This window comes from Bufo gargarizans, chromosome 7 (genome assembly GCF_014858855.1).
Source record: "Bufo gargarizans isolate SCDJY-AF-19 chromosome 7, ASM1485885v1, whole genome shotgun sequence".
Lineage (NCBI taxonomy): Eukaryota > Metazoa > Chordata > Amphibia > Anura > Bufonidae > Bufo > Bufo gargarizans.
In genome coordinates, this window is record NC_058086.1 from 107,434,289 (window position 1) to 107,457,730 (window position 23,442).

The window sequence follows — 23,442 nt, forward strand, 5'->3', positions numbered from 1 at the left end:
CGACCACCTCCTCTCCCTGCAACAGGAGCTCCACCAGCAGCACCACGACCTGGGCCACATCCCTTATTTGACGCTCTTCTCATATTTCTCGAATTTAGGACCTTGCCCTAAATGGGTGCTTAATTAATAGTAGAATAGAACGACAGTATGTAAAGGGTGTATCTCACATGGCCTGAAACAGACTAGGCATCAATTAAAGATTTATTAGCCCAAAATGGCTGTATTTCAAATGCCTGAATCAAACCCCTGTATGTAGAGGGTGTATCTCACACAGACTGAACCAGTGTAGGCCTGAATTAAAGATTTCTTTGCCTAAAATGGTTGTATTTCAAATGGCTGTATTTCAAATGCCTGAACCAAACCCCTGAATGCAGAGGGTGTATCTCATACGGCCTGAACCAATGTAGGCCTGAATTATAGATTTATTTGCATAAAATGGCTGTATTTCAAAAGCCTGAATGAAACCGCTGTATGTAGAGGGTGTATCTCACAAGGTCTGAACCATTGTAGGCCTGAATTAAAGATGTCTTTGCCCAAAATGGCTGTATTTCAATGCCTGAATCAAACCCTTGTATGTAGAGGGTGTATCTCACATGGCCTGAATCAGTGTAGGCCTGAATTCAATATTGGTGCACCAAATGGCGGTATTTAAATTCTCTGAAATATTGTATATTTTGCCCCAAAAAGGGTGTTTTATTAATTAAATAATATAAGCCTTGTATATACAGGGTGTATCTCACACGGCCTGACCCACTGTAGGGCTGAATTCAATATTGGTGCACCAAATGGCGGTATTTCAAATCTCTCAATCTAACCCAAATGTATTAAGGGTGAATCTCACAATGACATTTGCATTGAAGGCTGCCAAAGAATATTTTTTTGCCCAAACGAGTGTTTGTTTAACAACTGAATTTGACAGCAGTATATAAGCCTGTAATTTTGCACGTACTGATGCTGCAAGGCCTGAAAATACTGTTTTTGGGCAAAAAAGTGTGTTTTTAAAACCCCAGAAAATGATGGGTGTATTTCTAGCTTAAATGGCACACTGACTAATCCAGATGTTGTAGATTGCCCAAAAAGTTTTTTTTTTTTTTGTAACAAAACATAAAAGCTGTATATATTAAACTTGAATTTAACACTTGCAGATCAGGAAAAAAGTGTTTTTTGGCAAAAAAGTGTGTTTTTAAAACTCCTGAAAATGATAGGTGTATTTCTAGCTTAAATGGCACACTGACTAATCCAGATGTCGTATATTGCCCAAAAAATGGTTATTTACAATGTTCCAAAAGTGCTGGTGCACCGAGCTTGCATAAAATGGCCGCCACCATCCACCTAACTAACAGATGGATAAAAGTTGTTTTTTTCGGTCAATGGGCTCAGGGCAGGGTAAAACGATTGTGCCCTGCACCCACACAACTATTACTCTGTAGATCGCTGAGTTAGATTCTCTCCTATTCTCTCCATTAAAATCACCAGTCCAGCAGCATCCTCTCCCTACACTTGTAATAGCAGAGTGACATGCAGCGCTACGTGACTGAAGCTTATACAGAGCCTGGTTCACATGCTGCTCTGGCCAATCACAACCATGACATTAGTAGGCATGGCTGTGATGGCTTCTAAGGTCAGACAGTTAACCGCTCTGCAGCCTTTCAAAAAGCAGCAAGAAAGCGCCGAACACCGAACCCGAACTTTTACGGAAATGTTCGGGTTCGGGTCCAGGGTCCAAAAATCCTAAAGTTCGGTACAAACCTGCACCACATACACAGTGGCCCACATTTACTAATGTCAGTGCACCTAGATGTTGTAAACTGCAAAAAAAAATTGATCTATTTGGTGCACACTGGCACTTTTCTAGCACAATTTGGCACATCTAGGATTAGAGGAATCTTCTGCACCTACAGATGTAGTAGAGTAAACACGCATGCTTTATGAGAGGTGCTATCTAATTTGTTAAACAAACACCTTCAATTGCTTTTCAATGGCCTTTGTTTCAAGATAACGGGATGAGTTAAGAAATTTGAGCTAAGAGTTTGTGTGTTAACCCTGCTACATCTGGAGCTTGTTGAGGGGGCATTGCTTACCAGAAAGCTTGTTTAGCTTAATGGGAATGGGAGTATAGCCTAAAATGCACCATTTTGTGCCAAAATTGTGCCACAATTCTGGCCTACAAATTCTTACTCAAACTAAGCCAACCATAGTTGGCATAGAGTTAGACAGAATTGTTTGTACATTCACCCATCTGCAAACATCCTCAAAATGTAAAGCGGTAAGTCTCATCCCACAACCACAAGTTGCTGATTGCTTCCTACCCTCTTTTTGGTTGCTGAGAGTTTCTTAGCATTGCATTCTGAGCGCCTCCCACCGTGTTGCAGTTTATTGCAGTGCTGTTCCCTTCATCCCCCTAACTCTAGCAGGCTGAGCCTGAGACGGTCTTTCACCTTGTATTTCTGCAAGATCTTAGATACTTATCCCAGTGTCCCTTTTTCCTTCCCCACACAGTAAAACTAGGAGCCAGATCCACCATGATGCAACCGATTGCCCCTCAAAGCATCAACTGAAGTTATACCTCAAGTACTATGCAATAGGTCATGTGGTAGTGATATTATCAGATACTATATAGTGCAATAGACACATTGAGTATGCATTTTTGTCACAGTATAATATTATCATTTTCTGCACAAGGAGCTATAAAAAATTCACATCCCCACCTATCCCTTGTTTGTAATCGATCTCATCTGGTACTTACATACAATTATTTTGCATTTCATAAGTCTTATTTTACAGATCATGGATCTGTCATGGGCGCAAATGTAGCACTAACATATGCAAACATTTTTATGGCTGATATTGACAAGATATTCATCTACAGTATGTAATCCACCACTGTAGATGAATATCTTTTTCAGACATGTTCTGAGGTACATAGACCATACCTTTCTTATTTGTACAGGTTCTGCCTCAACTTTCAAAGTTTTATGAATTTCTGAATTGTTTGGACCTTCATCTTAAATTTACTCTGACATATTCATTTGAATCGGTCAAATTTTTTGATACAGTGGGGATTATACAGGATAATGCTTTACATACTGAGCTCTTTAGAAAAAGTACCAGTAAGAATACATTTCTTAGATTTGTTGTCAATTAGATAGTTGTCAATTGGAGACTGCTTTGGATGAAATGATTCATACTTTTCATGCAGGAGGATACCATCAGGGCATCTTACACAGATCAAAGCTGTTGATCAATGTCCTGGTCTGATATACTGATGAGCTGCAGGGGTCATATTCGAATTTGCGATATTTCACGAATATTTTGTAGAATATTCATTGAATATTTGCGAATTTGAATATTTGCTATATTCTACATTTTTTTTACTTGAAAAAACGGCAAAGTAATGATCGTGTAATATATGAATATAATGCGATCAATACAGGCATGGGTCAAAAAACAATATTTAGCACTACAGAATACAGTGCTATATATTAGTTTTTTAGAATATTCATCATTTTTTTCATCTGAGCAACTTAAGCAGGGAGGAATCATAAAGAAAAATCAGAAAAAAAATTACAAATATTCTAAAAAACGAATATATGCCACTATATACTTCTTTAAAGGCTAAAGACAGCATTTTATTTTTCATTTGCATCTTAACCCCTTAGTGACCAGCCTGTTTTGAGCCTAACGACCAAGCAAATATTTTTTTTCCGTTATCGCCTTCCAAGAGCTATAACTTTATTTTTCTCTTGATGTAGTCGTATGAGGGCTTTTTATCGTGGGACAAGTTGTAGTTTTAATCGCACCATTTTGGGAGGCACATACATTACTGAATAATTAACCGTTGCTGTGAGGAAGATGTGAAAACAGCAACACTGGCAATGAGTTTTCACTTTATACATTCATTTGTTGCCATAAATAACATAACTTTATTCTCTGGGTCAGTATAATTACAGTGATACCAAAGGCATGTAAGTTTTTATTTTTACATTTTACTACTTTTGCACAATAAAAACTTTTAAAAAGCTTCACCACATCCCAAGACCCATAACCTTTTTCTTTCTATGGAACTGTAATGCCTTGATTTTTGCGGGACGACTTGTAGATTTCATTGGCTTCATTTTGGGATAGAGATGACAGTTCCTCTTTACATGTTGATTTTAAAATCACACATTGTTGCAAGGAAAGAGAGATTGCCCTAAGTTTCCTATGGCCCCTATTACTTAGACTCTGTAGAGGTGTGATTTATGTACATTTACATTTTTGTGCTTTAAATTTTTTTTTTTTTTTTTATGTAGGTTTCTTATAAATATATGGATCTCACTATATCTGAGAAGGAAGATTACTTTTTTGTTTTTGCACTTCGGACACTTCTTTTTGTGGACTGATTATGTAATTAATGTTTTATTAATTTACAGTATATACATTGATTTGACATCTGAAAGTATGGTTGAGCTGGCATGTCACAATTGGATCTTCACTTTTGTTGGGTGATGAAACATTGCCATATGTAGACTTTATTTTTAGCTTAATTGCTCTTTCTAGAATTTAGGACCCTGATTCAGACCCAGTTTTCCTGGGGTGTGGTGCACGTTTGTGCAGCATGTGGCACTTCAGGTTTCCACCCCTGGTTTGGGGATTCCGAATGATGTCTCTCAACCTCTGGGTATGGGTCTCGACTGGGATGTGCCAGTTTACCTTTTACATGTTGTTTTCTGCCTCTATTCTTATGTGAGCCTATCTAGGGTTTATATAAATTTTCGCTTAATTAATATGGTAGCCAGAGTAGTGAAGGGATCCAGAGCACATGCCTCTGCTAACTACCTGCCTGCCACATATATGCTAATTCAGCTGTTTCAACTGGTCCTTGGTTACCTATAACACTTGGAAGATGTTGCTGGACCCATGCAGTTTGGCCTATTTGTCATGCAGTGTCCAGAAGTGAGTTTACTGGCACTTAATGCTTGATCGATATATATGCAATCTTAGCACAAACTCATACAGAAATACTGTATCTGACCTCTTCCTCATTGGTCATTGTATCTCATCCCCCGCCTATTGATATATTTTCTTAATTGCTTATTAAGTAGTTAAAGAGGACCTTTCACCGGTCCAAACATTGTGAACTAAGTATCCTGACATATACAGCGGCGCCTAGGGATCTCGCTGCACTTACTATTATTCCTGGGCGCTGCTCCGTTCTCCCGTTATGTCCTCCAGTATGTTCAGGGACTTGGTTATAGTAGGCGGAGACTTAGGACTTTTGGTTATAGTAGGCTGTGAGCTGTGCGCTGCGATTGGCCAGCGCTACAGCCTAGGAGGAGACGCCCAGGAGAACAAGGGCAGACTCCACCTGCTATAACCAAGTCCCCGAACATACCGGAGGACAGCGCCCAGGGATAATAGTAAGTGCGGTGAGATCCCTGGGCACCGCTGTATATGTCAGGATACTTAGTTCACAATGTTTGGACCGATGAAAGGTCCTCTTTAAGTACACATTGTTTCTCATTTTATACAGGGAGTGCAGAATTATTAGGCAAGTTGTATTTTTGAGGATTAATTTTATTATTGAACAACAACCATGTTTTCAATGAACCCAAAAAACTCATTAATATCAAAGCTGAATATTTTTGGAAGTAGTTTTTAGTTTGTTTTTAGTTTTAGCTATTTTAGGGGGATATCTGTGTGTGCAGGTGACTATTACTGTACATAATTATTAGGCAACTTAACAAAAAAACAAATATATACCCATTTCAATTATTTATTTTTACCAGTGAAACCAATATAACATCTCAACATTCACAAATATACATTTCTGACATTCAAAAACAAAACAAAAACAAATCAGTGACCAACATAGCCACCTTTCTTTGCAAGGACACTCAAAAGCCTTCCATCCATGGATTCTGATAGTGTTTTGATCTGTTCACCATCAACATTGCGTGCAGCAGCAACCACAGCCTCCCAGACACTGTTCAGAGAGGTGTACTGTTTTCCCTCCTTGTAAATCTCACATTTGATGATGGACCACAGGTTCTCAATGGGGTTCAGATCAGGTGAACAAGGAGGCCATGTCATTAGATTTTATACCCTTTCTTGCCAGCCACGTTGTGGAGTACTTGGACGAGTGTGATGGAGCATTGTCCTGCATGAAAATCATGTTTTTCTTACCTTGCAGACTTCTTCCTGTACCACTGCTTGAAGAAGGTGTCTTCCAGAAACTGGCAGTAGGACTGGGAGTTGAGCTTGACTCCATCCTCAACCCAAAAAGGCCCCACAAGCTCATCTTTGATGATACCAGCCCAAACCAGTACTCCACCTCCACCTTGCTGGCGTCTGAGTCGGACTGGAGCTCTCTGCCCTTTACCAATCCAGCCATCTGGCCCATTAAGACTCACTCTCATTTCATCAGTCCATAAAACCTTAGAAAAATCAGTCTTGAGATATTTCTTGGCCCAGTCTTGACGTTTCAGCTTGTGTGTCTTGTTCAGTGGTGGTCGTCTTTCAGCCTTTCTTACCTTGGCCATGTCTCTGAGTATTGCACACCTTGTGCTTTTGGGCACTCCAGTGATGTTGCAGCTCTGAAATATGGCCAAACTGGTGGCAAGTGGCATCTTGGCAGCTGCACGCTTGACTTTTCTCAGTTCATGGGCAGTTATTTTGCGCCTTGGTTTTTCCACACGCTTCTTGCGACCCTGTTGACTATTTTGAATGAAACGCTTGATTGTTCGATGATCACGCTTCAGAAGCTTTGCAATTTTAAGAGTGCTGCATCCCTCTGCAAGATATCTCACTATTTTTGACTTTTCTGAGCCTGTCAAGTCCTTCTTTTGACCCATTTTGCCAAAGGAAAGGAAGTTGCCTAATAATTATGCACACCTGATATAGGGTGTTGATGTCATTAGACCACACCCCTTCTCATTACAGAGATGCACATCACCTAATATGCCTAATTGGTAGTAGGCTTTCGAGCCTATACAGCTTGGAGTAAGACAACATGCATAAAGAGGATGATGTGGTCAAAATACTCATTTGCCTAATAATTCTGCACGTAGTGTATGTGATTCTGATGTATTTGGAAATCGCTTTAACAAGAATGTTGGATGTCATGTACTATTGCAATGTGTATTTTATCATAAATTTTTATTTTAATGATGTTTAATTAATCTTATTATGATGTCATCCCAATTTGGTTATATATTTTTGTCCTTTTGTATATCACATTGCTTGAAAAAGCATGTGGAAGTTGAACTTTTGCTATGGACACAGGTAAATAAACACATTATGTTTGTTTTTCGACATTGGAGTACTGTGATCCTTGTCCCAAATAAAGTTATTGGATTTTGCTCCTGATTGTTGAATGTCGTTCACTTTTGCAGCCATGTACAGTATTTTATTTGATACCTCTTATTTATAAATTTGTTTCTTTAGGATTATTGTATGGATTCTGCTTTGAAAATCATTAGGCTAACCTATTTATTTGCAGTCCTTAAGGTGTAATACAAATACATATTCAATAAACAATACCTTCACATTTGGGAATGCCCTCTGTCCATTGGCCTGTAGATCCACAGGTTGTTACATTAGATCCCCTTAATGTCCACCCTTCTGAGCAAGTGAATTTACACATGGAACCAAAACTATTCTCAGCCCATGGATGAATGCATGTAAATGATCCGATTTGAGGAAAATTGAAAGTCCCACAAGTAAGAACTAGAATAGAAATAAATATTATGCTCTGATTAGATAGATATACTACATTCTCATGAGCTGCAGTCATGTAAAATGTTGTGCTTGTTCTTGGGTTATCAATATCAACAGGCAAACACTGTATGAACATCCACAATTAGAACAGTAGAGGTCAAATAACAGGATAGACAATAGAACAGTATATTTATGCTTTCATGGCTACCTTTGAGTAAGCACTAGTGTTGATCGAGCACCAAAGTGCTTGGGTGCTCGAGTAGAACACCGAGCACCTGAGCACAAAGGAAGTCAATGGGAGAACCCGAGCATTAAACCAGGCACTCAAGAGGGGAGGGTGTCTGGTTCATTGGAAAATGTCAGACATTGATGGAAACACTACTGAAATGGTTTGGGAAGGATATCTGGATGCATCTTGGACTCCCAGGTCACTGCTGGGAATGATGTTGTACGAGTAGTACGCCCCTTTTACAGACTGACAAAAATGCGCACAAAACTGAAGATAAAATCGATTTTGGAGGTAAAATTGTTAGGAAACTTTCTTTCCTGTTTATTTAATTGCATATAAAGTTCAAGTGCTGCCAAAAATTACAAGGAAGAGGCACTCCGATACAACCTGTATATCACATAAAGGAGGGCCTCATTCACATTGTGGTACAATTGTTCAGTAAGTGGGACTCCTATAGTATACTCATAAAGCCTATACACTACGTGAAAGGGCTGCCAAAAATTACAAGGAACCGGCACTCCAATACACTCTTTGTTACACATAAAGGAGTGCATTATACACACCCTGCTGCCGAGCTGACCATCTAAAAAAAAATTTGGGGCGAGGGTCTGCTGCCAAGCTGACCATGTAAAACATTTTGTGGATGAGGGCCTGCTGCCGAGCTGAGCATTGAAAAAAAATTTGTGGATGAGGGCCTGCTGCCGAGCTGACCATTTTTAAAATTGTGTGGAGGAGGGCCTGCTGCCAAGCTGACCATTTAAAAAAATTTGTGGATGATAGCCACAGCTCAGTCTGGTCCCTTATCTCCTGCCACAGCTCTGCGGCAGTGTACGGTTTGTCAAAAAGCAAATAAGTTTCAGCGCGGCCTGTTGCCGCTTCCCCACTGCAGTGCTACATAATTAAGAGGTGGAAGTGGAGGAGGAGGTGGAGGAGGAGAGGGGGGGGGGGGGGTGCAGCCACTAAACCCTCGCTCCTGGCTGAATGAATGTCACTGATATTTAGTGTAAACCCTCGCTCCTGGCTGAATGAATGTCACTGATATTTAGGATGCGCACACATTATACAGGAGTTATAGCGCAAGTAATGTCGCTGCCACCACCGCCTAATAAAATTTTTTACTGAATGAATGTCACAGATATTTAGGATGCGCACATGTTATACAGGAGGTATAGTGCAAGAATTGTCGCTGCCACCACTGCCTAATAAAAATGACACTGAATGAATGTCACTGATATTTAGGATGTGCACACGTTATACAGGAGATTTGGCGCTGGTAATGTCGCTGTCACCACCGGATAATAAAAAATTACACTGAATTAATGTCACTGATATTTAGGATGGGCAAATGTTATACTGGAGATGTAGCGCAGGTAATGTCGCTGCCACCAGCAGCAAAAATATTTGACTAAATGTCACAGATATTTCGGATATGCAAACGTTATACAGGAGATGTAGCGCAGGTAATTTAACTGCCCGCAGCGGACACAGTCTACAGAAAAAGTACACTGGATATTTTTTGGCTGAGCACACATTAACAGGAGATGTAATGCAGATAATGTCTCTGTGACCAGCGGCGAAAAAAATTACACGGAATGTCACTGATATTTCGTATGCACTAACGTTATACAAAAGATGTAGTGCATCTAATGTCACTGTCCACAGGGGACACCATGTACGGAAAAAGTACACTGGATATCAGTGATATTTTTGGGATGCACATACGTTACACAATAGATGTAGTGCAGATAATGTCGCTGTCTGCAGTGGCCTAACCATTGCATGCTATTTAGCGCAGGATGCGCTAAAAATTGATTTTGCTGCCACACACAATGGTCCTTAAAAGGACTTTTGGGTCTGTAAAGTTTTAGCAATTTAGGCCCCTTTCACACGGGCGAGTATTCCGCGCAGGTGCAATGCAATTGTACCCGCACTGAATCCGGACCCATTCATTTCTATGGGGCTGTGCATATGAGCTGTGATTTTCGCGCATCACTTTTGCGTTGCGTGAAAATCGCAGCATGCTCTATATTCTGCATTTTTCACTCAACGCAGGCACCATAGAAGTGAATGGGGCCACGTGAAAATTGCAGGCATCTGCAAGAAAATGCGGATGCGGTGCGATTTTCGCACATGGTTGCTAGGTGACGATCAGGCTGGGGACCAGATCTGTTTTATTTTCCCTTATAACATGGTTATAAGGGAAAATAATAGCATTCTGAATACAGAATGCAAAGTAAAATAGTGATGGAGGGGTTAAAAATAAAAAATAAATAACTCACCGAGTCCACTTGATCGCGTAGTTGCGGATCTCTGTCTTCTTCTGTAATGTTGAGCTGCCGGCTAAGGACCTGTGGTGCAGCTTTGCAGCTATGGAGCAGGTAAGTTAACTTTTATTTTTTATTTTTTAACCCCTCCATCCCTAATTTACTTTGCATTCTGTATTAAGAATGCTATTATTTTCCCTTATAAGCATGTTATAAGGGAAAATAATAAAATCTACACAACACCGAACCCAAACCTAAACTTCAGTGATAAAGTCCGGGTTTGGGTCTGTCCGGGTTTGGGTCTGGGTACCAAATATGGAAATTTTTTAACTCATTAAAACGCTTTGCACTCACGCGGAAAAATCGTGCATTTTACCGCAACGCACCCGCATCTTATCGGGCCCTCACACGCCACGCTCGTATGAAAGAGGCCTTAGAGCAGGTTGCGCTAAAAATATATATTGCTGCTGCCACACAGAGCAATAGTCCTTAAAAGGACTTTTGGGTCTCTAAAAAGTTTTTCAACAAACAAAATAACAAGTTTCACTCCCTACACTATCTTTCCCTTCTTCAGCACAGCTCTCCCTGACTAACACTGAACTGAACATGTGTCATCGGGTGCTATATAGCACCCGATGACGCTTTCCGGCCAGCCAATCAATGTAATGCCAGTAACCAACGTGGCTACGGCATTACAGTAAAGGGCAGTACTTACCAGCACCTTTATTGGCTGCGTAGCAGCCAACAAACGTGCGGGGAGGAGATTCGAGCATTGCACTCGAGCACATGCGGTATTCGGCTGAATACCGCCATGTGCCAAGCATTGAGATGTTCAAGCCGAACTAGTGTTCGGCCAAGCATGCTCGATCAACACTTGTAAGCACAGATTTTAAAGGCTATGTACACTTTTGTGAGATTTTAATTTTTTTTTTTTCCATTGTACTCATTTTGAGCTAAAAATAATTTTTTCAATTGTTTTTTGTTAAAAATGTTCATCCGTTTGTGATGGTCATTGTTTAGGTTTTTAAAATGTATTTTATATTAAATAATTACTTGGTAATAGTGATGACAATACATTTATACTCCACCTGAATTATAAGAAGCAATCTCTGGCTGGGAGAGCAAAAACACTGAATTTTAAAAAGGCCAATTTCCCCAGAATGAGAGCATGCGCGGCCCATGCTCCCATTTATTTGTATGGGGAAGAGGGCAATAGCCGAGCCAGCACTCGGCTATTTTCGGCGGCCCCATAGAAATGAATGGAGGGAGGCTGCGCATTGCGCCCTCCGTTCGTTTCCTGGCTCCATTCTCATTGTAGGTGCGGGTCCAAGTCGTGGGACCCGCATCTATCAGACAATGGGGGCATATCCTAGCAATATGCCTCCATTGCCTGAGATGGGAAAACCCCTTTAATAAAATCTGTAAAAAAAAGAGATAAAATCTGTAAAAATACAAAATAAACAGAAGGTGGCGAAAGAGAGCGAAGCAAAGTATGTCTCCTAACAGTAAAGAAGGATGCTCACTGAAGATAAGGAAAAGGCAAAAGAAGAGGAAGGAGCTGATATTGGTGGTGCCAGGGCTGTTAGAATTTCCAGTAATATACTCAGTTGGCTAACTTTAAAATGGTCCAAGCTGTTAAATAAGGTAACTCTATACTGACTCTATACTGACAAGGAATGTCCCACAGGATTGGCGCATGGCAAATGTGGTGCCAATATTCAAAAAGCATCCAAAAACAGAGCCTGGAAACTATAGGCCGGTAAGTTTAACATCTGTTGTGGGTAAACAGTTTGAAGGTTTTCTAAGAGATGCTATGTTACAGCATTTTAACGGAAATAAGCAAATAACGCCATATCGGCATGGCTTCTCGAGGGATTGGTCATGCCAAACTAATTTAATCAGTTTCTATGAGGAGGTAAGTTCTAGTCTTGACAGCGGTGAATCAATGGATGTCGTATATCTGGACTTCTCCAAAGCATTTGACACTGTACCACATAAAAGGTTAGTATATAAAATGAGAATGCTCGTACTGGGAGAAAACGTCTGTATGTGGGTAAGTAACTGGCTCAATGATAGAAAACAGAGGGTGGTTATTAACAGTACACACTCAGATTGGGTCACTGTCACTAGTGGGGTACCTCAGGGGTCAGTATTGGGCCCTATTCTCTTCAATATATTTATTAATGATCTTGTAGAAGGCTTGCATAGTAAAGTATCAATTTTTGCAGATGACACTAAACTGTGTAAAGCAATTAACACTGAAGAGGACAGTATACTATTACAGAGGGATCTGGATAGATTGGAGGCTTGGGCAGATAAGTGGCAGATGAGGTTTAACACTGACAAATGTAAAGTTATGCACATGGGAAAGAATAATGCAAGTCACCCGTACATACTAAATGGTAAAACACTTGGTAACACTGACATGGAAAAGGATCTAGGAATTTTAATAAACAGCAAACTAAGCTGCAAAAACCAGTGTCAGGCAGCTGCTGCCAAGGCCAATAAGATAATGGGTTGCATCAGAAGGGGCATAGATTCCCGTGATAAGAACATAGTCCTGCCACTTTACAAATCATTAGTCAGACCACACATGGAATACTGTGTACAGTTCTGGGCTGCTGTGAACAAGGCAGACATAGCAGTGCTGGAGAGGGTCCAGGGGAGGGCAAATAAAGTAATAACTGGAATGGGGCAACTACAGTACCCTGAAAAATTATCAAAATAAGGGTTATTCACTTTAGAAAAAAGACGACTGAGGGGAGATCTAATTACGATGTATAAATATATCAGGGGTCAGTACAGAGATCTCTCCCATCATCTATTTATCCCCAGGACTGTGACTGTGACGAGGGGACATCCTCTGTGTCTGGAGGAAAGAAGATTTGACACAAACATAGAAGAGGATTCTTTACGGTAAGAGCAGTGAGACTATGGAACTCTCTGCCTGAGGAGGTGGTGATGGTGAGTACAATAAAGGAATTCAAGAGGGGCCTGGATGTATTTCTGGAGTATAATAATATTACAGGCTATAGATTCTAGAGCGGGGTCGTTGATCCAGGGATTTATTCTGATTGCCTGATTGGAGTCGGGAAGGAATTTTTTATTCCCCTAAAGTGGGGAAAATTGGCTTCTACCTCACAGTTTTTTTTTTTTTTTTGCCTTCCTCTGGATCAACTTGCAGTATGACAGGCCGGACTGGATGGACAAATGTCTTTTTTCGGCCTTATGTACCATGTTACTATGTGAATGTGAAAAAGGATCCAGGTCCAGATGTATTACACCCAAGAGTTCTTAAAGGGAATCTGTCACCTGGTTTAAGCATATAAAGGTGTTACTACTGCCATGTACAATAAAATACCTTATTTCTTTCTGTAGTCTTAATATTTTGTTTCATGGTTTCATTAGCGATAAAATCCACTTTTTATGTTATGCAAATATGTGTCCAAGGTGCCCAGAGGGGCATTATTCTTCTTCTTTGAAGCCCAGTAACTCCCCCAAACAGTGCTCAGCTTGCCTTTCTTTAGAGCCCAAGCACGCCTCTTCCAGCATAAGTAACTGCACACACCCAAACTCTTTGCCGCCGTCCCTCTCCGCTATGTAAAATCTCACTCAGGCGCAGTACCGTGGACTGCCTGCGTGTTGTAGAAGCTCCTGAGGGCAACAGCTTCAAATGTGTCACTGGGCATGCGCCGAGCATATGCCAAACCCAATGACAAATTTAAAGCTATTGCCCTCAGAAGCTTCTACATCGCGCAGGCAGTCCGTGGTACTGCGCCTGCATGAGATTTGATAGCAAGTTTGGGTGTGGGCAGTTACTTATGCTGGAAGAGGCATGCTTGGGCTCTAAACGAAGGCAGGCTGGGCACTGTACGGGGGAGTTATTGGGCTCCAGAAAAGGATAATATTGCCCCTCTGGGCACCTTGGACACTTATTTGCATAACCTAAAAAGTGGATTTTATCGCTAATGAAACCATGAAACAAAAAATGAAGACTAAAGCAAGAAATAAGGTATTTTATTGTACATGGCAGTAGTAACACCTTAATATGCTCAAACCAGGTGACAGATTCCCTTTAAAGAGCTTTGTTCAGTTATTGATGTGCACTTGTTTATAATTCGAGATGGCCTTGCGGTTTGCGGCTAGCTTTGCTCGTTCACGATTCGCTGAACATTCAAACATATGGCAAAATTTGCACGCGCCATATTTGTTTGCATAGCACCGAACTTTGACCCATGACACATCCATCAGGTGGGACAGGACAGCCAATTGAGACGTTTCAGCACATGGACACACTCCGTACCCTGTAAATAAACCCAATCTGGCAGCCATTTTATATTCAGTTTTTTGTCAGTGTAGGGAACGGTTTCTGTGTGGAGCAGGGACAGACTGTTAGTGACACCAAATGCTAGCTAATAGGGCTACAAAAGTCCTTTTAAGGACTGGAATAGGTGTGCTATCGAGAGGTGTGACATACATAGGGGTGTGATATACTTATAATATACTTTCTAAGGGCTCTTTCACACCTGCGTTCTTTTCTTCCGGCATAGAGTTCCGTCGTCGGGGCTCTATGCCGGAAGAATCCTGATCAGTTTTATCCTAATGCATTCTGAATGGAGAGAAATCCGTTCAGGATGCAACAGGATGTCTTCAGTTCAGGACCGGAACGTTTTTTGGCCGGAGAAAATACCGGAGCATGCTGCGCTTTTTGCTCCGGCCAAAAATCCTGAACACTTGCCACAAGACCGGATCCGGAATTAATGCCCATTGAAAGGCATTAATCCGGATCCGGTCTTAAGCTAAACGTCGTTTTGGCGCATTGCCGGATCTGATGTTTAGCTTTTTCTGAATGGTTACCATGGCTGCCGGGACGCTAAAGTCCTGGCAGCCATGGTAAAGTGTAGTGGGGAGTGGGGGAGCAGGATACTTACCGTTCGTCCGGCTCCCCGGGCGCTCCAGAGTGACGTCAGGGCGCTCCACACACGGATGAAGTGATCGCATGGCATGTCATCCATGCGCATCGGGCGCTCTGACGTCACTCTGGAGCGCCCCAGGAGCTGCACGGACTGTAAGTATACTGCTCCCCTGCTCCCCACTACTACTATGGCAACCAGGACTTTAATAGCATCTTGGCTGCCATAGTAACACTAAACGCATTTTGAAGACGGATCCGTCTTCAAATGCTTTCAGTTCACTTGCGTTTTTCCGAATCCGGCGTGTAATTCCGGCAAGTGGAGTACACGCCGGATCCGGACAACGCAAGTGTGAAAGAGCCCTAACATAGAAAGTATATAATAGTGCATTTGTATTGTGCAGCAGTTGTGTGCGGTTCTGATGAGATACCGCAGCTAGATAGAGGGACAAACGCTATTGGAATAAGTAATTGAAACTGGTGTGATATACATGTTGCCCCCCAAAACAAACTAATTGAGGGGTGTAATATACCTATAATATACCTTCTAACATAGAAAGTATATTATAGTGCATTTGTATTGTGCAGCAGTTGTTAGCGGTTCTGCTGAGATATCGTAGCTAGATAGACAGACAAATGCTATTGGAATAACTAATTGCAACTGGTGTGATATACCTGTTGCCCCCAGAAAAACAGATCAAATACTCATTATTGGGTTCTATATACTGGTTTCCACAAAATACTGGGTATTGATATACCGGCTTCCACCAAATATTGTTTGAGGCCTGCGATACACCAGCTTCCCACAAATATTAATTAAGGGGTTTGATTTACCAAGTTACAGCAAATACTCATTATTGGGTTCTATATACCTGTTTCCACAAAATACTGATACAGGGTATTGATATACCGGCTTCCACCAAATATTGATTGGGGCCTGCGATACACCAGCTTCCACCAAATATTGATTAAGGGTTTTGATTTACCGGCTTCCAGCAAATACTCATTATTGGATTCTATATACATGTTTCCACAAAATACTGATAGAAGGTATTGATATACCGGCTTCCACCAAATGTTTATTGAGGCCATGAGATACACCAGCTTCCCACAAATATTAATTAAGGGGTTTGATTTACCAAGTTACAGCAAATACTCATTATTGGATTCTATATACATGTTTCCACAAAATACTGATACAGGGTATTGATATACCGGCTTCCACCAAATATTTATTGAGGCCATGAGATACACCAGCTTCCACCAAATATTGATTAAGGGTTTTGATTTACCGGCTTCCAGCAAATACTCATTATTGGATTCTATATACATGTTTCCACAAAATACTAATAGAGGGGATTGATATACCGGCTTCCACCAAATATTTATTGAGGCCATGAGATACACCAGCTTCCCACAAATATTGATTAAGGGGTTTGATTTACCGGCTTCCAGCAAATACTCATTATTGGGTTCTATATACCTGTTACGTCACTTCCGGTCCCGGACCTGCAGCCGGCGGAGGACAAATTAACCAATGTGTGCCGATTGTTTGTAAGATATTCCTGTTTACCGTGACACACTTGTTATAGCCGAATACTGGCTAAGTATTATGATGAAGTTGTCAATGTTTGTCTGCATTTTCGGTGGGCGCTGGCCTTCACTTCCGGTTTGCGTTCCACGCTGGAATGCATGGGGTGGACGCAAACCGGAAGTGACGCTGTGCTACCCGTTTTTGGCGCCATATTTGATTTAAATAAGCTAGTTTCTTCACCATTAGACATGCTCCTGATGAAGGGGACTTATATATCCCCGAAACGCGTTGAGCCTTCTCCTCACCCCACCCTGACTACTCAATAAAAGGAATTAACAAGAAGTTCCAGTTGAAGGACTGCCGTTTATTTCCTGACTTTCTAGAAGCGAGCCAGGCGCAGGAGGAAGGGTTTGGGGGTGTTTTGAGTTTATCCCCCATCTCTCCTCCTGGGTGAAGTAAGTATAAACCAAGTTTTTTATTATAGATTTGGTTTACATACTACTGGCTGAATATATACAATTTATTTTATCTATAGTCTGATAAAATTATGTTATGAATATCACCTTTTATAAAGAATTTTTATGAATTTAGAATTTTATAAATTTAGAATTTCTGTTGACTACTAACGGAAGAGTGGCGCCTCCTTATGGGATAAAAATCTTTTTTCTCAAACTGCCTATTCCTGTCTAGGTACACTTTCCTAGCTAGTTATATCCCGTCGGCAGCCTTCTTTTCAAATTGCATAGATTCCAAACCACTTAGATTCTGGTGGTCATTGTATTTTACTACCTTATGTTTTAAACATTTTTTTACAGTTCTAGTAAAAGTTTGTCGTATCCATACCTATTGAAGCCCTGCGAGTTAAGTTTCCTGATCCTCTTTCAGAGAAGTCAGGTGATTAACCCCCTCTTTTTTCTTTTCTGTCCCTCACCAGATGTAAGGCAGCTATCCTATTAGTCAATGTTCAGCTCTTAAAATCAGCCTTGAAACATGACTACCTTATGTGTCGCCCCCAATTCCTCATAGATTGTAAGCTCTTGCAAGCAGGGCCCTGACTCCTAGTGTTTCAGTTGCATATTATCCAGTTATTTTTGTTTTGTATATGAACCCTATGAACTTGTAAAGCACTGCGGAACATTGTGGCGCTATATAAATACATTTTATTAAATTATTATTATTATTATAAAGCTTGTTAACAGCTCATTTTAAGAGCTCATTAAGTCTCCTCCCACTGATTAAGGTGCTCTCTCCCTAAGGAGAGTTAGTTCCCCCCTTGCTCGGACACAGGCCTCCTACCCAGTTAAGCCAGTACTCTCTGCTCTGCACTGATGAGGGGCAATCACCCCAAAACAGCTGTCTGCAGATGAGGTGCTGGCTTATTTAATATCCAAATCGTGTCTCAAGGCTAATTTTAAGAGCTGAATATTGACTTATAGGATAGCTGTCATACATCTGGTGGCATTAGAGGCAAAGCTTGTTAAGAGCTCATTTGCATTTCTTCCCCTTCAAGAATTCCAGAGGAGCATGTATGGTCTATAAGACTCCTCACACTGAATAAGGTGCTCTCTCCCTAAGAAGAGTTAGTTCCCCCCCTGTTTCCACAAAATACTGATTGAGGCCTGCGATACACCAGCTTTCGAGTTGAGCGGACACCTGGATGTTCGGGTTCGACAGGTTCGGCCGAACTTCACAAAAAAGTTAGAGTTCGGGACCTGAACCCAATCTACATTGAAGTCAAAGGGGACCCAAACTTTTGAGCACTAAAATGGCTCTAAAAATGTAATGGAAAGGGCTAGACGGCTGAAAATGGCAGCAGAATGTGGTTAATAGCATGACAAGTGCTCTGGATAAGGAAATGACTTTAAATAACATAAAATATGTAAAAATAAAAACTAATAATCCTGATCTAGGAGGACGAGGTCCATGTGGAGTAGGAGGTTGAGGAGGCAGTAGATGTGGTGGTGTAGGTGGAAGCGGCGGTGGAGGAGGAAGTAGCCTACACAGTTTTTTGGTTTACATTTTTATTTTATTTTTTTTTGTTTAAATTAAGGTGCACCCCAAAACATTGGGAAATATAACCTGTGATAACACCTTCCAGTCGTGCTAAACACACGTTCAGACAATACACTGGCTGCAAGGCAAGCTAGCACCTCCAAGGCGTAAAGGGCAAGCTCAGGCCATGTGCCCAATTTGGAGACCCAGAAGTTGAAGGGGGCAGACCCATCAGTCAGTACGTGTAGGTGTGTGCACACATACTGCCCCACCATGTCGCACGTCCCTGTGATGTTCATGATCCAATTTGATATCTTCTCTATCAACTTTCGATGTTCTTTTCTGCGCCTACCATGTTGATCAGGGTTCCATGCCGGAGAGGGAGCATGAGAAAGGGATACTACATCCAAGGGAGGTCAATGGATGAAATTCAATGTGATTGAGCGGAAACGTGGGACAAAGTATTGAAGCAAAAGCTTCTAAGTTAAGGAGGGGGCGCGCAGCAATTACCCACTCTCGACTCAGGGTGGTAGTGACGATAAATAATAATACAGGACCCTTAAGATGCCCTGTTATTGGATATCTTTTATATCTCGATGTTCTTTTCTGTGCCTACCATGTTGATCCCGGTTATCGGCGAATCAGGGTTCTACGCCGGAGAGGGAGCATGAGAAAGAGATACCACATCCAAGGAAGGTCAATGGATGAAATAAAATGTTGATCGAGCGGAAAAGTGGGACAAATTATTGAAGCTTAAAAGTAAAGGAGGTGGCGCCAGTCAATTAAAAAAGAACTTTTGAAATTTAATTCCCTGTCACCTATGCAGAGCAGTGGTTTCTATACAGAAAAATTGGTAAAATGTTACCTGACAATGTAACAGACGATTTTTTAAAATTTAGGTCCCTATCACCTATGCAGTGCAGGGGTTTATTCACGGCAAAAATAGTCAAATGTCACCCAAGAATGTAACAGACAAATTAGTGAAATGTTTTTATTTGTCTACTTGGTAGAGCAGGGGCATATCACACCCAAAAATTTGTGAATTTCACCTGAGAATGTAACAGACAAATTAGTAAAATTTTTTTATTTGTCTACTAGGTAGAGCAAGGGTATATCACACACAAACATTTGAGAATTTCACCCGAGAATGTAACAGACAAATTAATCAAATGTTTTTGCCTATTATGAAGAGAAGGGGTATATCACACCCAAAAATTTGTGAATTTCACCCGAATATGTAACAGACAAATTAGTGAAATATTTTTACCTGTCTACTAGGTATAACAGTGGTAGATCACAGCCAAAAATTGGTGAATTTCACCCGAAAATATAATAGACAAATGAGTGAAATGACATAAAATACGCACAAATAAAAAAAAAATCTTGATTTATGAGGTGGAGGTCCATATAGAGTAGGAGTTTGAGGAGGCGGAGGACGTAGTGGTGTAGGTGGAAGTGGCTGTGGAGGAGGACGAGGTAGCCAACACAGTTTTTTTGTTATTATTATTATTATTTTTTATTATGGTACACTCCAAAAAAGTGGGAAATATCCAAAATACAACAATGAGCTATTGCGCTGTAGTATAACAATGGCTGGGTAAGGCCGGTATACATGTCTATTCTGCACAAGGTACGGACAAGTCCTGTGGGATCCATGCCTGGTTCATTTTAATGAATGTGAGCGTGTCCACATTGGCTCTGGACAGACGGCTGTGCTTATCTGTAATAACGCCGCCTGCTGTGCTAAACACACGTTCAGACAGATGCAGAAAAGGCTGTAAATTTAGTTTTTTGCCCAAAATGGGTGTTTTTTTAAACCCGGAATATTATTACAGTATTTCAAGCTTGTATCTCACACTGACAGATGCAGCCAAGACCACAAATTTAGCATTTGGCCTAGCAGTATCTAAGGCTTGTATATTACACTGACAGATTTAGCCCAGGCCGCAAATTTTGTATTTGGACCAAAATGGGTGTTTTTTGAATAACCGAATAGAACAGCAGTATCTAACGCGTGTATCTCATACTGACAGATGAAGCAAAGGCTGAAAATGAATTGTTTTGCCCAAACTTGGTGTTTTTTTAAACCAAGAATATTATTGCAGTATTTCTAGCTTGTATCTAACACTGACAGATGCAGCAAAGGCAGCAAATACATTTTTTGCCCAAAATGTGTGTTTTTTAAACCCAAAATATTATTGTAGTATTTCTAGCTTGTATCTCACACTGACAGATTTTTTAAATAACAGAATAGAACAGCAGTATCTAAGGCGTGTATCTCACACTGACAGATGCAGCAAAGGCTGCAAATTTAGTTTTTTGACCCAAAAAGTTTTTTTTTTTTAAACCCAGAATATTATTGCAGTATTTCTAGCTTGTATCTCACACTGACAGATGCTGCCAAGGCCGCAAATATTGCATTTGGCCTAAAGTAGATATATTTTTTTTAATAACAGAATAGAACAGCAGTATCTAATGCGTGTATCTCATACTGACAGATGCAGCAAAGGCCTCAAATTTAGTATTTGGCCTAAAGTAGTTTTTTTAATAACAGAATAGAACAGCAGTATCTAATGCGTGTATCTCATACTGACAGATGCAGCAAAGGCCGCAAATTTAGTATTTGGCCCAAAACGGGTGTTTTTTTAATAACAGAATAGAACAGCAGTAGAGTTGAGCAGACACCTGGATGTTTAGGTTTGACGGGTTCGGGACCCGAACTTTACCCCAAACTTTTGAGCACTAAAATGGCTGTAAAAATATCATGGAAAGGGCTAAAGGGGTGCAAATGTTGTCAATTTGTGGTTAAGAGCATGGAAAGTGCTCTGCAAACAAATGTGGATAGGGAAATGATTTAAAATAACATAAAATAGGGAAAAGCTATTAGGCGCAAATGTGGGCCAAAAGAGTATAGTAGAAATGTGGGACAGATTATTGAAGTGCAAATGTGGAACAACTTGTTTAATTTTAAGCATTGAATCAAAGGAGGTGGCGCGCATCAATTAAAGAAGCATTTCAGAAATGTTATTCCCTGTCACCTATGCAGAGCAGGGGTTTATTCATGTCTAAAATTGTATAATGTCAACCCAAGAGTATAACAGAAAAATTACATAAAATGTATTAACCTGTCTACTTGGTAGAGCAGGGATCTATGACAGAAAAAAAATTGTTTTTTGTCACCCTAAAATGTAAAATAAAAATTATTGAAATTTATTAAGCTGTCAACTTGTTTAGAGGAGGGGTATATTACACCCCAAAATTTGTGAATTTGACCCAAAAATGTAACATTATTGCGACCCATCCATGATAAGAATGGTAGGGACCACGAGTCTAAGGTCAGTTTGAATTTTGATAGAATGGGGGCGTAATTCACTGCATACAGGTCTTTCCATGTAGAGCTGATCTTCAGGCTGAGATATGTGATGTGAGATTTGGGCTAATAGTATGGGTAAAGTGTTTGAAGTAGTTCAGTCTCCTTACTATGCAAATTAAAACCCAAGGCCTCCGATTTAGTGGTATTAATTTTAAAATTAGAAATTCGTCCATATTCCTGAAGCAACGATTGAAGAGCAGGGAAAGCGGAGGATGGATTAGTCAGAATTAATAAAATGTCATCAGCATATGCCGCCGTGTTGTGTGTCCGGGTGCCATCATCGAATCCCTTAATGTCTGGGTGTGCTCTGATGGCTGCCAGGAGAGGTTCTAATGATAGTAAGAACAGAATTGGTGAAAGTGGGCAACCTTGACGGGTTCCATTATTTATATGGAAAGGGGCTGAAAGAGATTGATTAATGCATAGTTTGGCTGTAGGTCTAGAGTACATAACAAAGATCGCATCAATAAAGGCCTGGGGGAATTTTAAGTGTAACAATACTTGTTTCATGTAGAACCAGTCCACCCTATCGAAAGCTTTTTCTGCATCGGTCCCAAGTAGAACCAGTGGTTGCTTACTATGGGACACTATTTGGATTAGTGAGCGAATCCTCATAGTATTGTTCTTCCCCTCTCTTCCGGACACAAATCCGACCTGCTCAGGCGAGATCAGGTCGGGTAATATAGGTTTGAGTCTGTTAGCTAATAGGTTGGTGTATAATTTTAGGTCAGTATTCAGGAGTGAGATGGGTCTGTAACTACCACAATTGCAGGGTATTTGCCCTCTTTGTGGATGAGAGTGATGTATGCCTCTAAAGCATGTTGAGGTATGTCAGATCCTGAGAGATAGGATTTTAATGTGTCCGTCAGCTGGGGGAGGAGAACTGAGGAGAGAAAGTTATAATAAGAACAGGGTAGGCCATCAGGGCCCGGGGTTTTATTCTTAGGGCATCTCTTTAGTGTGGATCATACCTCTTCTATCGAGAAAGGCTTGAGTAGAGACACATGGAAGTTGAGATTTAGTTTGGGGAGATCTAACCGTGAAAGGAAGTCTGAAATGGCCGAATGATGTGATCTTTGACCATGCCCTCCATCCACTGGGGGAAGTTAGTATAAAGATGAGTAGAATCGTATGAATTCGGCCTCTATTTCTAATGGGGCTGATGTGATATTTCCTGAGTCCTGTCTAATCCCAGTGATGTTAGTATAAGTTTTTTTCCGTTTAATGAGGGACATCATTAGTTTCGATGTTTTGTCTCCATGTGCGTAAAATGAATGTTTGGTTGACATATATATTTTTGCAGAGGATTTATTCAGTACATCTTTGAGTTGCAGATGGGCTTCAGTAAGATTTGGAGATGGGGGTTCATTAGGGATTGTTTGTGGATACTCTACAATCTAAGTATTTTGGTGTATAATGATAGTATTTTATGATCTCTTT

The 23,442-nt window shown here is 40.7% G+C and overlaps 1 protein-coding gene across 4 annotated transcripts in view; it reads right to left on the minus strand.

The window, feature by feature from the left end:
• The window catches only part of SELL (selectin L), a 982,371-nt gene that overhangs the window by 366,077 nt on the left and 592,852 nt on the right, over window positions 1–23,442 (minus strand). For 3 of the 4 annotated variants that reach the window (XM_044300880.1, XM_044300879.1, XM_044300878.1), the window contains exon 7: window positions 7,522–7,707. The exons of the other annotated variant lie outside the window; for it this stretch is intronic. In XM_044300880.1, the coding sequence (XP_044156815.1) occupies window positions 7,522–7,707 (186 nt within the window). The remainder of the gene's footprint in view (window positions 1–7,521; window positions 7,708–23,442) is intronic. 4 annotated transcript variants of the gene reach the window in all.